The sequence below is a fragment of the Neofelis nebulosa genome, chromosome 13, assembly GCF_028018385.1.
Source record: "Neofelis nebulosa isolate mNeoNeb1 chromosome 13, mNeoNeb1.pri, whole genome shotgun sequence".
In the NCBI taxonomy this organism is placed as follows: domain Eukaryota; kingdom Metazoa; phylum Chordata; class Mammalia; order Carnivora; family Felidae; genus Neofelis; species Neofelis nebulosa.
In genome coordinates, this window is record NC_080794.1 from 26,061,729 (window position 1) to 26,075,521 (window position 13,793).

The 13,793-nt window shown below is 38.8% G+C and overlaps 1 protein-coding gene across 3 annotated transcripts; it reads right to left on the minus strand.

Annotated features, from left to right (window-relative positions):
* Positions 1-1,251: 1,251 nt before the first annotated feature.
* MRLN (myoregulin) lies at positions 1,252-13,155 on the minus strand. Of its 3 annotated transcripts, none has more exons than XM_058696385.1 (4): positions 12,788-13,115; positions 7,641-7,694; positions 3,028-3,139; positions 1,252-1,488 (listed from the first exon to the last, which is right to left on the minus strand). In XM_058696385.1, the coding sequence occupies exon 4, from the start codon at positions 1,466-1,468 to the stop codon at positions 1,328-1,330; it is 141 nt and encodes a 46-aa protein (XP_058552368.1). In that variant the 5' UTR covers positions 1,469-1,488; positions 3,028-3,139; positions 7,641-7,694; positions 12,788-13,115; the 3' UTR covers positions 1,252-1,327. The 3 variants fall into 3 exon arrangements, 2 of the variants coding, with proteins under 2 accessions (XP_058552368.1, XP_058552369.1); XR_009252240.1 differs by lacking the exon at positions 1,252-1,488 and adding an exon at positions 2,344-2,719 and having other exon boundaries at positions 12,788-13,084; XM_058696386.1 differs by lacking the exon at positions 7,641-7,694 and having other exon boundaries at positions 12,788-13,155.
* Positions 13,156-13,793: the final 638 nt, after the last annotated feature.

Here is a 13,793-nt window from a genome sequence, read left to right on the forward strand (position 1 = left end):
CAGCTGCAGCAATTTCTTACTTGACACATCTCCAAAGGCAAGGGAACTAAAAGCAAAAATGAACTATTGGGACCTCATCAAAGTAAAATCTTCTGCACTGCAAAGGAAACAATCAACAAAACTAAAAGGCAACCAATGGAATGGGAAAAGATACTTGCAAATGACATATTGGACAAAGGGCTAGTATTCAAAATCTATAAAGAGCTCACCAAACTGCACACCCTATAAACAAATAACCCAGTAAAGAAATGGCAGAAGACATGAATAGACACTTCTCTAAAGAAGACATCCAGATGGCCAACAGGCACATGAAAAAATGCTCAACGTCGCTCCTCATCAGGGAAATACAAATCAAAACCACACTGAGATACCACACCTCACGCCAGTCAGAGTGGCTAAAATGAACAAATCAGGAGACTATAGATGCTGGTGAGGATGTGGAGAAACGGGAACCCTCTTGCACTGTTGGTGGGAATGCAAACTGTTGCAGCTGCTCTGGAAAACAGTATGGAGGTTCCTCAAAAAATTAAAAATAGACCTACCCTATGACCCAGAAATAGCACTACTAGGAATTTAGCCAAGGGATACAGGAGTGCTGATGCATAGGGGCACTTGTACTCCAATGTTTATAGCAGCGCTTTCAATAATAGTCAAATTATGAAAAGAGCCTAAATGTCCATCAACTGATAAATGAAGAAATTGTGGTTTATATACACAATGGAATACTACTTGGCAATGAGAAAGAATGAAATATGGCCTTTTGTAGCAACGTGGATGGAACTGGAAGGTGTTATACTAAGTGAAATAAGTCATACAGAGAAAGACAGATACCATATGTTTTCACTCTTACGTGGACCCTGAGAAACTTAACAGAAGACCATGCGGGAGGGGAAGTAAAAAAAATAAAGGTTAGAGAGGGAAGGAGCCAAACCATAAGAGACTATTAAAAACTGAGGACAATCTGAGGGTTGATGGAGAGTGGGAGGGAGAGGAGGGTGGGTGATGGGTATTGAGGAAGGCACCTTTTGGGATGAGCACTGGGTGTTGTATGGAAACCAATTTGGCAATAAATTTCATATTTTAAAAAAATCAAGAAGTTTTATGACTCAGTAATATAGGTTTTTAGAAACAAAATACCTCCATGTCAATTTTTATGATGTTTTATAAGTCTTAAGGTAGTAAACAATACACAGTATTATTTTTATTGTAATGTCCTATTGGCTTCTAAAACAATTGGAGATCAAAATCACCCAACATATTAAACTCCAAATTTTTATTCACTAGAATTAATGTGAAATTTACATGTAAAGTAAGGAAAGTAGGCTCTCTAGGAAGTTATAGCAACATATATAATAGACATACAGTCAACAAAGATAACAAATAAAATTTTTAGGAGTCTTCCAACAATTTCATCCTCCAGACTTGTGGGAGGAGTAGTAGACATTAATATCCAGTTTTTACACGTCATATCCAGGCTGCTCTTGCTCCCTAGGGGAAAGAAAGAGAAAAATATCCTCCAATAAATATATTTATAATCTTGATCCTTTAAACTCAATTGAATATTTGCACTGTAAAAAAAAATAGTAATGAGGAAACATCCATACACATCTGTAACCCACTAATAAATTAAAATACTTTGCTCCCTAATGAATTAAAATATTTTCCATCCACTCATTTTGGCCATTTTATATCATAATCATACATTTTTCTACATGGCAAACATGCCTTTCTTTCTAAAAAGACACAGCTCGAGGAGCTATCAGAATGACCACTCTCTTGTCATGTTATCAGTAGTCTAGTCATGAAATCTTCTCTGCAAAGTTATTTACAATCATTTATATTGGCATTGGTGAAATTGCCATTCTTCCAACTTGTATGGACAGTATTAAAGGGAAATGAGAATTTGGACACATGGAAAAAGGTAGATGATAAATTTTTTTTTAATTAAACAGCAAAAGGTCTTTTTAATTTTCTTGATCTTTCCTCAAGATCCTCTCTCTCATTATTTGATGTAATAAAACATCAAACATTTAATTTCCTCCACATTTCTGTGTTAACCAAATAATTTTTAAAAATAAAGTATTTTACTTTAAAATGCTTTCCAAAAAGTATTATGGAATTTTAAAAGGTATTAACATGCTCTCTGTTTAGCACACTGTTGGAACATCTTACCAAATGCCTGTCAGGTAGGGAGTTTAGAACCATTCTGAACTCCTTTTTCAGGAATGCAAGGTCAAATAAATGCAGTAATTTTCAAAGCCTTGCATCAAAGTTCCTTTTATATACTCAAAAGGAGCATCAGTACTTTTTAAAAGTGGCAATATTGGGGAGGTGCCTGGGTGGTTCAGTTGGTTAAGCATCCCACTCTTGGTTCCTGCTCAGGTCATGTTCTCACTGTTCGTGAGTTCAAGCCCTGCATCTGGCTCTATGCTGACGGCGTGGAGCCTGCTTGGGACTTCTCTCTCCCTCTCGCTTCTCTCCTCCCTAACTCATGCTGTCTCTGTCTCTCTCAAAATAAATAAATAAACTTTAAAAAAAATTTTTAAAGTGGCAATATTGGGGTAGGAAAATATTTTTTGCTATTTTTACTAAAAAAACAAAAGGCAGGTTGAGTTGCAAGAGAGAATGAGGCGGGGGCGGTGGATAAATGAGGTTTGTGCAGTGTTACCTTCTTCCATCCTAGCACCTTGGTTAATTTCTGTAGTAACCAGCCCCATTCCTGGAGGAGGGAATGGCATGCTCCAAATTACACAGCAGTCACTAGCAAAGTAAACACCTAGAATTTCCCCGACATTCAACAATTCCTTTTGCCTATGTTTCAGAAACAAAGGGTGAGAATAATATATGGATTTACAAAATGCCTTTCCTTCCCTCCTATAGCCATGGCCCCAAGCTTGTACTTCTTTAATCTGTGTTCTGAGGGGCACCTTGAATTTCCTTCAACAACAGCAAGAGACCAAAATAGGAAGTGAGAGAAAGACCAGACAGCTGGTGGGGACTGAAGAGTGAGTAGAAACCTTTTCTCACCTGATTTAATCCCGGGTAGTGGTAGATAACACGGCTCCTTGGTTTTCTCTCTGTAAGCTTTTGCTAGAACAAAGTGTATTCAGCACAGGTGGTCTCTTAGCAACCTTGGTTCCTGTGTCAAAGCACATTAAAAGGTTTTATTGGATAGTAAGGTTGTGTATGAAGTGGAGGACCAGGGAGCCTACTTGGAGAAACTCTAAAATTACTCTCAAAGAAGTCAGAAAGGAGAGCTCAAAGAGTGGACTTTGGAAAATATGACAGTTAAAGTCTAATTTATCACAGAATTGTACAGCAATTCTGTACAGGAATTGGCAAACATGCACCATACTTTTTAAACAACAATTCTCAGGGGGTGGCAGAATGGCAGAGATGTTTAAAGATAAATACTTGGAACTACTAAGTAAGTTCGGAAACCTAAAACACAGTACAGTGATTATGGACAATAAAACTATATTATAAACATTAAACTTGCTAAGAGACCAGGTTTTAATTGTTTTCAATACTAGAAGAAATGATAATTATGTGATGTGATAAAGGTGTTAGCTATTACTACTACAGCAATCATACTGCAATTTAAATGTATCAAATCAATATGTCGTACACCTCAAACTTATGCAGTGTTATAAGTCAAACACCACTCAATTAAAAACTTCCCTAAAAATTATTCTAAATATATTTGTTTCAGTATCTTCTATGACAACTCTTTATGTAAGACCATAACCCATGCACTTGTGTGTCTGCTATAAATTCTATAAGTTTTCAGACTTTGTATTACTTTTATGAACAAGTTAGAAAGTGGAGGAGTACATTTATTACAAAAGACCAGGCTGTAAAATTTAGGCACAAATGAAAGATTATGTATCCAATGAAATGATGGTTATTGCAACTATGAGATAATAAAAATGCTACTTAGAAAATTATGTTTAAATATTTAAATAACATTAAAAGCCATCCCTTATGACCACCCATTACACTCCTAGACATATACCCTAGGCATGGATATCCTGCACCAGGACACAGATCCAAATATTGTTCATAATATTCTCCACTTAGAAACAACCCAAACGCCCATTAGTACATAAATAGATAAATTCATATAATGGAATATTATTCAATAATGAAAATTAAGCTACAACTAACACAACAGCAGGGGTAATTTTACAATCACAATATCGAAGTTTTAAAAAGCAAGGCACCAAAGAAATACACAGTGTACAGATACATAAAGCAAAGAAACAGCTAAAAGTGCACAGTTTAGGGGTGCATATGCAGATGGCAACAGTGTTGGAGGTAAATTTATCAAGAAAAGCAAGGGATTGGCTAGCATAAGTCAGGATAGTGGTCAGTGAGTGGGGGGAAGTTGTGGCCGGATGAGACACATCCAGCACCGTTTCATTTCTTGCCCTGTGTGGCGGTTACACTGGCAATCACTTTTTAACCACTTGACAAACAGTACATGTAAGTTTTATGTGCTTTTCTATATGTATGTTAGACTTCACAAGTGAAATAATTAAAAAGAAAAGAAAACCGAGAAAGATCTATAAATGATCACAAAGCCTGAGTTTGGAAGGAAGGACTCTGTGATTTTTTATCCGTGCTTTTTCCATTTCTCACATTTTCGTTTAAAAGGATGTTGCTTCCCTTAGAAAATAAGGAAAGTAGTTTCAAAACTGCCAGTCTTCTTCCTTTTCCATATAATGAAAAGTAATGTATACTGATTTTTTGTCAAAACAATCACTTAAACAAGTATGAGCTTGGGAAAATTAGATCTATCAGTGAAACATTTTAATGACAATATGCAACTTATGTGAAAAAGTACAAATAACATATTTTTAATTAAAATGTTTCACTGACAAATTTAATTTTCCTTGAGTTCATTCTAAGTCTGTGGCTAAAGAACATGTTCTTGTCTCAAAGTGCTCATGATAAACAGGAATATGGGCATTTCCTGTTTGGTTCTTCTGCTTGATGATAGGTCTGTTTCAAGATCTAAATCAGTGGAAGGATGCAGATTTGTAACATCGCAAGTTTACTGAAGCACTCAGATTTTACTGTGGATTAAAACTATGAGTGTAACTACTCTTTGATTTACATTTTGCCTAATTGGTTCTTACTTACCTAGAAGCTTCATAATCAGATGTTTTTTTTCTCCAGGATTGGAGGGACATTCCTTTTGGGGGAAAAACTATTTAACAGCAACTTTCAGGGGGAAAAAAGTGATTGCTAGTGTTTTTTATTGGCTATAACATGCACCCAAAATACAAATTTCAAACAAATTAGGACACTTCTAGAAGTATGCTATAACATATTGAATGTGACTATCTCAAGAGCATGGTCTTATCTTGAACGTGGTATTTAAAAATCATAATTAAAATAATATCACCTCCAATTTCTGATGTAAGACATCCAAGATTATCCTGGGCCAAATATATTTCATGTTGAAATTTCAGATGACTCCAAATTATTTATCATCTCATTTGAATGCCTCTACCTACCTTTCTTTTCCCTATTTCCAGAAGGAAGTGGGAATCAATTTATTATTTTATAGAATGTTGTACTGAAAATACTCTGTTATCTAGTTTTTTTTTTTTTTTTTAATTTTTTTTATTTATTTTTGGGACAGAGAGAGACAGAGCATGAACGGGGGAGGGGCAGAGAGAGAGGGAGACACAGAATCGGAAACAGGCTCCAGGCTCCGAGCCATCAGCCCAGAGCCTGACGCGGGGCTCGAACTCACGGACCGCGAGATCGTGACCTGGCTGAAGTCGGACGCTTAACCCACTACGCCACCCAGGCGCCCCTCTAGTTTTTTAAACTTGTATTTATTTTATCTTCTGACCCCACTAATAGTTCAAATAATCTAATTCAAATTGACCTGTTCATTGTTTACTGAATGGTTGAAAAGTGGTATCCCACAAAGTAAGTTAGACAAATGAAGAGTAACAACAAACTTTGGTCTCTGGAAGTTGAATTTCACTGTATTCCTTGTTCTTCACCCTGCCATCAGCTTGTACGCTCTTGCCTTTAAAACCTTTACAGTCTTGTTTTTAAATAAAATGGGGCTTCTCAAATCAACTCTGACTTCTATGACCACAAGAAGAATGCATTTGCTAAATGGCTTGGCCCTCCAGTAAGGCTCACCATTTTTTCAACTTCTTTCAACCTCTACTATTTCCCCTTATTAGGCATGGATTCTTGGTCAAGACAAAGAACAGAACATACTTTGGAAAGTCTCATTTTCAATCAAAAGAAAAACACTTTTCATTGGATTAAAGTTTATAGTCTTAAACTCTTGAGTCATGTTTCAAAAATATTTCCTTTTTTGACAAGAATTTGCTAATCCTACTCATGTTTCCATCAGTATCTAATGGTCAAGATAATATTGACCAAAGTTCCCTGGAGATACATGTTGAAAAATGACAAATAATGGAAATCTGTCCATTTTTATTTAATAGGTCACTTAAGTAAAATACAATAATTACTATTTATTGAGGGTCTAGCATGTGCCAGGCTGTGATTATGTGCTATTAGGAGATGTAGCAACTATCCAAGGCCACGCAGTATTCTGTGCTGGATCCTAGATTCTACTAAGCCAGGACTCTAGTCCCCAGATGGCACCATCTTTCAACTACACAGATTTGTTAGTGTTTTCAAGTGAAAAGTTACTTTTGAGGGGCACAAGGTGGCTCAGTCAGTTGAGCAGCCAACTTTTCATTTCAACTCAGGTCACAATCTCACGGTTCGTGGGTTTGAGCCCTGCATCCAGGCTCTGTGCTGACAGCTTGGAGCCTGCCTGGGATTCTCTCTCTCCCCCTCTCTCTCTGCCCCTCTCCTGCTCATACTGTCTTTGTCTCTCTCTTTCAAAATAAATAAATAAATAAACATTAAAAAATAAAAAAGAAAGAAAAGTTACTTTCGAAAAGATATGTATTACAATGGAAATTGACCATACTGAAACGGAAATACCCACACGTAATTATTAATGACTACTCTTCCTCTTTGGTCCTGGCTCCTTTCTGTGTATAAACTGCTGGTCGAATAATGGGCTAGACAGTCTTGCAATTCTGAGAATGAGAACCCTGAACTTGCCAAGATATCTATACAACAGCCAGTTGTTCATTTATTCACATCAAAATAATCTGGTCTTTGTAAGCACTCACAGACTACCAATGTGAGCTTACTGTCTAGCAACCAGGTTTGCTGAAAGCAGAGGTTTTTAAACCTATTTTATTAGCTCTCTTATTTGTAATTTTATTCTTGTTTATTATTACTTTGCTATCTACACACTGATCAACTTGTGACTGACAAGCGTTTCCCCATGACCTCCTTAACATTAGCTATACAAAGAAATAACAAGAATGTTTTCAGCCCATAGTGGTTGAGAGACGGGTCTGAAATCACACTGATGGGGTTTCATTCAAATCTGCTACTTACCATGAGACCTTGGACAAATTATATGAACTCTGTGCCTTAGCCCTTCTATAAAAAGGGGATGAAAATAATAGTACTTATTTCTTAGGGCAGTATGAGAATGAAATGAGATGATACTTATGCCTGGTAAGTACACATAACAAGCAGCGATAACTATTATTAATTATATTCTAGCATATTACCTCCTAGATGGTATCCCTTGAATGAATCATTCTTCTCAGGTTCTCCTTAAACACCTAAACACACAAAACCATGGCACGTTTACTCATCCTTTGAAACCCAGCATAACCCCCTCTGTGATCCATCCTGACTTCCTCAGGCAGAATTTAAGACAGGTCGTCTATTGGGGCGCCTGGGTGGCGCAGTCGGTTAAGCGTACGACTTCAGCCAGGTCACGATCTCGCGGTCTGTGAGTTCGAGCCCCGCATCAGGCTCTGGGCTGATGGCTCGGAGCCTGGAGCCTGTTTCCGATTCTGTGTCTCCCTCTCTCTCTCTGCCCCTCCCCCGTTCATGCTCTGTCTCTCTCTGTCCCCAAAATAAATAAAAAACGTTGAAAAAAAAAAAATTTTTTTAAAAAAAGACAGGTCGTCTATGACATTGCACTTCACTACCTCGTATTATATTCATTTGTTTGCATAGACCACCCCATAGGCTGTTGCTGGCTTCCTAGCAAGTGAAGATGACGTTACCCACCCTGGATCCCAGTGCCTTGTAGTATATGACACCAATTCATCTTCAACAAATAACGATTTAATAACTGCACGTAAAGTAGAGGCTTTTTCAGAAGACTTAAAATTCACTTTGTTTAAATGACAATTACAATAAGAAAAACACATATATTAAGTGTACCTTTCCAGAAAATATTTTAAAAATAAAATCTCAAAGTCGGGTGTCTTCTGTTTGTCTCTAAATGGAAAATATCTTTCTCATAAAACTTATGTTCAATAAAATTATCTTTTAGAAACTTGATAAGTCATATGGGAGCTATGTTTTGCTAGTGTTTTTGCTTCTGTATTTGTTTTTTGCTTGTAATTAGGGAACTAAGTCAAGTTGTTGGAAGGCAACAAAAATGTGGCACCAGCAATATGGGATTTTAGGATAGGAATGACTTGTTGGGATGGCTACCGTTTCTACAGCATAATGGAGATTTGCCCCTTTAAGACTCCAGAAATGGATGCTGGTGTGGCAAGCAACTCTTCAAATTTGAGTCATTCAGAAGTTAACTAAAAACTCAGGCCTAGTCAAATGGATTTTGTGTGTTAGGTAAGTTTCTAAAATTTGTGTTCAAGTTGCATTTTCTGAATTAGATTCTGCCCAAAGCTGAATCATGTAAGAAAGGAAATTGAACACAAATCTGAGAAATTAATTCAGCAATGATGAGTCTTGTATGAGACAAAGCTTGTTGAATGAGAATCATAATAAGCAGCATATGGATTTACACTTAAACGTTTGCAGGCACGATTGTTGTTCCTTGTTTCCTGATTAAGACAGGATTTCCAACAGATTTTTCTCTTTCCAGCTAAGAAAAACAATAGTAGATAAAGGCCTAAAATATGCGTGGAAATGTTGGCACTGGAAGAGATTTCTGAAATTCCGTAAACTTCCCCTTGGACAAACGAGGCCCAGAGAAGTACAGGAAGTACAGCAGCTTGCCTGAGGCTCCACAGATACTTTTGTTAAGAAGTACTATCATAATTGTCTCAGCAGTTTTCTGACATTTGAGATAAATTGGATTCTGCATTTCACCAGACTTGGCCACTTAGGTTCTACCTTCATTACCTCCGAAATTCTTTGATACAGGCCAAGGTAAGACCAGAGAGTCTAAAACAAAGTAAGTCACAAGTGAAAACTGGAACACTTGGCAGGTCAGACTCATGAGGCCAGAACTTGACAAAGTGGACTTCGATTGAAAAAAAAAAAAAGCACATTTTGTCACAGATGGTCAGTCAACAGAGGAGAGCGAAGAGAGAGCATAGGTTTTAGAGCCAGACGGAACTGGTTTTAGATCCTGGTTCTGGCTAGTATTACCCTGTAGCCTTGGACCTGGCATTAACCTCATCTGCTACCTTATCTGGAGAGCAAAGATAACATCTGTCTTGCAGGGAGTTGAAAGGATTTTATTTGTAACTATCTAACTATTGTTAGGAAGGGCCTGCAAATGCTTTGATTTAAATCTCATAAAACCTTATATCGTGAGTAATTAGCACTCCTATTACCTTAGTTAGGGAAACTGAAGAGCAGAGAGGTTAAATAAACTACTCAAGGTCACACACCAGGGACAACCAGATATTTGGATGAAGGTCTGTCTGGCTCCAAAGCTTTAGCCACTGCAGTATCTCAGGACTGGTAAAAAGGTAAGCCAAGAGCCCAGCATGCCACCTCACACTTGATACAGTAGAGGTTATTACAGTGAAGCAGCAGAATCAGAAAAATGGCCACTTCCCCGCAGCCCAACTACAGGGAACAGAGAAGAGTGACTCAGATGAATGAGAGGAAACCAAAGGACCTAGACAGGAAAGGCCCAGGAAGTTGAGGCAGGTGTGCAGACATGTGGGCAGCAGGGTGCTGGCTTGCCTGGCAGCACTCACGATGGTCCACCTGATCCCCAGTGGGGTGGGGGCAGGTGGGATTCCCAGATCTGTGAAGTTTGGGCCTTCCTGGGCAATCCATGACCATTCCTCAAATGTTTTAAGTACGTATCTTGGCCCTAAAATGAGCTATTTTTCTACACACGAACCAACATCTCTTGCTAATCATCCATTACAAGACTTCTGAAGGTTGAGATTTCCCACTGCCACATTCCTGCCCCAAATAGGAGATTGTGCATGGCCCCTAAGAAGACATAAATTGCCCAGTTACAGGCATTTAATATGAAGAAATCTTCTGGAACCAAAATAATCAAAATGTTATCAACCTTCTCCCTGCCAAATTCCCCAACCCTCTTCATGAATCACTGCTGTAGAGCACACTTACCAGGCCCGATGAACTGCCCAGAGCCTGGCTGGGGGCCAGCCCTGCACCGTTTCAGCAGGAAGCCCCAGCACAGCAGTGCATCCAATGTGTGTCCTGCCATGATGTGAGGAAGCAGGAGTGAGACCGGGGATGTCTGTTTGTTAGGTCTGTGTTTTTCACCTGCAGAATTCATAGAGCCAAAGCAGTGCCGCTCCGAGTCGGGGGCTGGCAAGTGGAGGAGAGTGGAGAATGTCTGCGCCTGTGGGAGTTCTAAAAAGCATCTGGCAAAACCTTTCAAACTACTTTCTTGGCCTGCAACACACACTCTGCATAAATTCACTGGTGGCAATTTTTTATTCATTAAGGTACAGATTTGATTTCAGAAACCAGCTAAGTGCTTTTCGGAGTCCAGTTTAGCTGAGAAGGTAGATGGCTAGGTTGGAGAACAGAATTTCAAGTTAAATGAAAGTCTGTGGCCTTTTTTAAGGCAGAATTATATTTCCAGCATTTAGCACAGACCTGAGAGAAAAATAGGTGCTGAGTTAAGAAATGATCAGGGAGGTGGGGGGTAGAGGGGTGAGGATGAAATGCAACTTTAAGGTGCAACTCTTCTATGCCTTTCCAGCTCATAACTTAGAAGTTGAACCCAAGGAGGAGCCCTGAAAGCCTCTGAATCGCTTTCCAAGAATGTACAGCCTTCCAAGGCGATGTGCAACCAATAATGCCTGTTTTTTGGTGAATCAGTTTTGCATGTGAAGGCCCTGTGGAGTCTGGGCCCTGTCTGTATTCTGCCTGTACTTCTCATGTCCCATGAAACAAGCCCATTTTGACTGGTAGCAAAATCACTCGTGAAATGACTTCTTTCTTCTAGTACCGTCAGAGCTCATTGAAGCATTGTAACCTGGCTCTATGTCTTGCACACAATAGGAATGAAATAAACTTGTGCATAATGAAAGTCCGTAGAGGAAAGAAGAAACCTCATACCCTAAGTTACAAGGGAACACTTTGGGAAGCAGGTACTCTTTGAGACAACCTTTCTTTCTGTCTCATCTAGTCACAGAATCGATCTAGCAATGGGGAAGAACTGGTCCCTTCAGACCACAGAAGTACATAACCAAAGGAAAAATTTTAGAATGCTGGTTAACGTAGAGCAGGTAAGTTTATGGAAATAATAGCCTACATGTGAGGTTGTTTGGGGAAGTTTGTTGCCATCATTGATCTTAGCTAGAGCCTAATGTCCCTAACAGCTAACCATATGCCATCTTCAACATTCATATGGCTTACCCATCCTAAAGATGAAGTTCTTAAAAACAGTAAAAACAAATTATTGTCTCTACCATTTAGATTAGTATTTCCCACCAAAGACCACACTGGGGGCCCTAGACCTGAATTTGAAACAAACAAGAGATATAAAGAAGATTCAGGACAAATTCAAATGAGGGATTTCATAAATAATGTTATAATACTTGGCCATTTATATATATTACGAGTAAACCCCACTCCCTTATAAAAGAAGTTATGACTCTCATGAATGAGGAAACTGAGGCTCAGAGAGGTTGAGTACTTGCTTAAGCTCACACAATTTGTCAGCGATCCAAGCCAGGGTTCAACACCAGGCCATCATCTGCCTCCTTCCAATTCACTCTTATGTCTTCTTTACACATTTTATTTAGAAGCCTGATACACATGTTAAAGGACACTGAAAATATGTAGCCAAAACAAGAAACTATATTAGTCCGTGGTCCTGAAGAATGACTGGATTGTCCGGTTTCAGGTCGGCACACAAGGACTGAGAAGGGCATTGGCCTTTCTGAGCTTCAAGGTCCTCCTTTTCCAGACAGAAAACACCGTGACCTACTTTTCAGGACTCTCAGAAGCAACCATTATAAAGGAGGCTGCAAAGACAAAGCATTTGGCTAAAACAAGAAGGCAATGAATCGCTGGAACAAGACAGGTGCCGTGTCTGAACCAAATCTGAAACATGGGAAAATGACAAGACCCATGTCTCCCGTCCAGCTCTCCCTTGCACACACTTCCCATATGTGAGGTTCCACCTCGAAACCACCAGAGCTATAGGAATACCAAACATATCACAAGGTGTGGTTGAATAATTTAGGAATTATTAATCCCTTGCTTCTTGCCCTGCCTTTTTTTAGCCAGAAGGAAATGAGAGGAATACAATTCTAATTCATTAATCTACAACAAGCCGTCCAAAAATTGGAGAGCTGTTGAAACACAGTGAGGGGAAATGGTCTTTAGGAATCCCAGTTTTAGCTTTCTGTATTGTCCCCCTACGAGAAGCAAACAGGGGTTACACTAAACTTCCCTCCTACATCAACATTTTCCAATACCGTATATTTTAAAAACCAAAACTTACTGTACAGGGTCTCAATAGGTGAAGTCCAAAGTCAAGGAGATGATCTCTCTTTTGTGAAAAACACCATATGCTCTTAGGTGGATCAGAAGGCTCACTGGGCTGTTATTAATAACTGGCTTAGAGCTTTATGAAGAAACATGAGCCAAACTGTCACGGGAGGAGGCAAATGGGAAGGAACTGACAGGCACAGGTGGATAACTTATAACAAAAATACACTTAGGCCCACATAAGAGCCGGAACAAACCATTAGAGGGGAGCAGCTCCCCGACCCCAGCAATCAATAGACCCTTATGTCAAATGTTCTATGAATTAAACAATAACTAACAAAAATAACGTCTTACTCTCTTGGAAAGCACAATGACTCATTTAATGTTACGCTGTCCTTTGTTCTTCCGAGCTATTCTTTTCCATGGATATCTGAATGCCCTTTCAAATTTCTACGTTTTGCCTTGTTTACTTTGACTTCCCCCTGTTTTGAAAATACATAAACAAATGGATTTTCAAATGCACATTATCATTATGAGATTTGCTTATCTGTAAGCATATCAGTCTCTCCCCCTTAGGAACCCAAAACAATTCCTGGAAAAGTGTATGTATGTGTGTGCCTTGTGGGGGAGGGGCAGAATGGATCTTGGAATAGTATCATAAAAGTGAACTCATAGATTGAGAGTCTGAAGAATGAAAGCACAATCACAGCCTGGTCACTGGTTTGTAGGGGTTCTCCTCTTGAAAAACTGTATTTCAAAACAAGCCAAAAAAGATATGTCTCCCCCACCCCTAGCAATGGATGTTAAATTCTCGGGATCATTAACAGCATGCCTTCAGACCTAAAATATATTAAACACTGGCTCTGCCTGTCTGTCTGAAGTTTTAAAAGAAAACTCATCATTGGACAAAGTTATTGAAATATTGAAGAATACAAATTAAAGGGAAAAAATCTTGTCAAATTGCCTTATAAGTGTTCTAGGGGCCTGTCATCTTGGCTCAAGCCTGGTAACTGTTCTTT

Excerpts from the sequence above, each read along its gene's own strand:
- MRLN (XM_058696386.1), bottom strand. The coding sequence starts at position 1,468 with ATGACGTGTAAAAACTGGATATTAATGTCTACTACTCCTCCCACAAGT.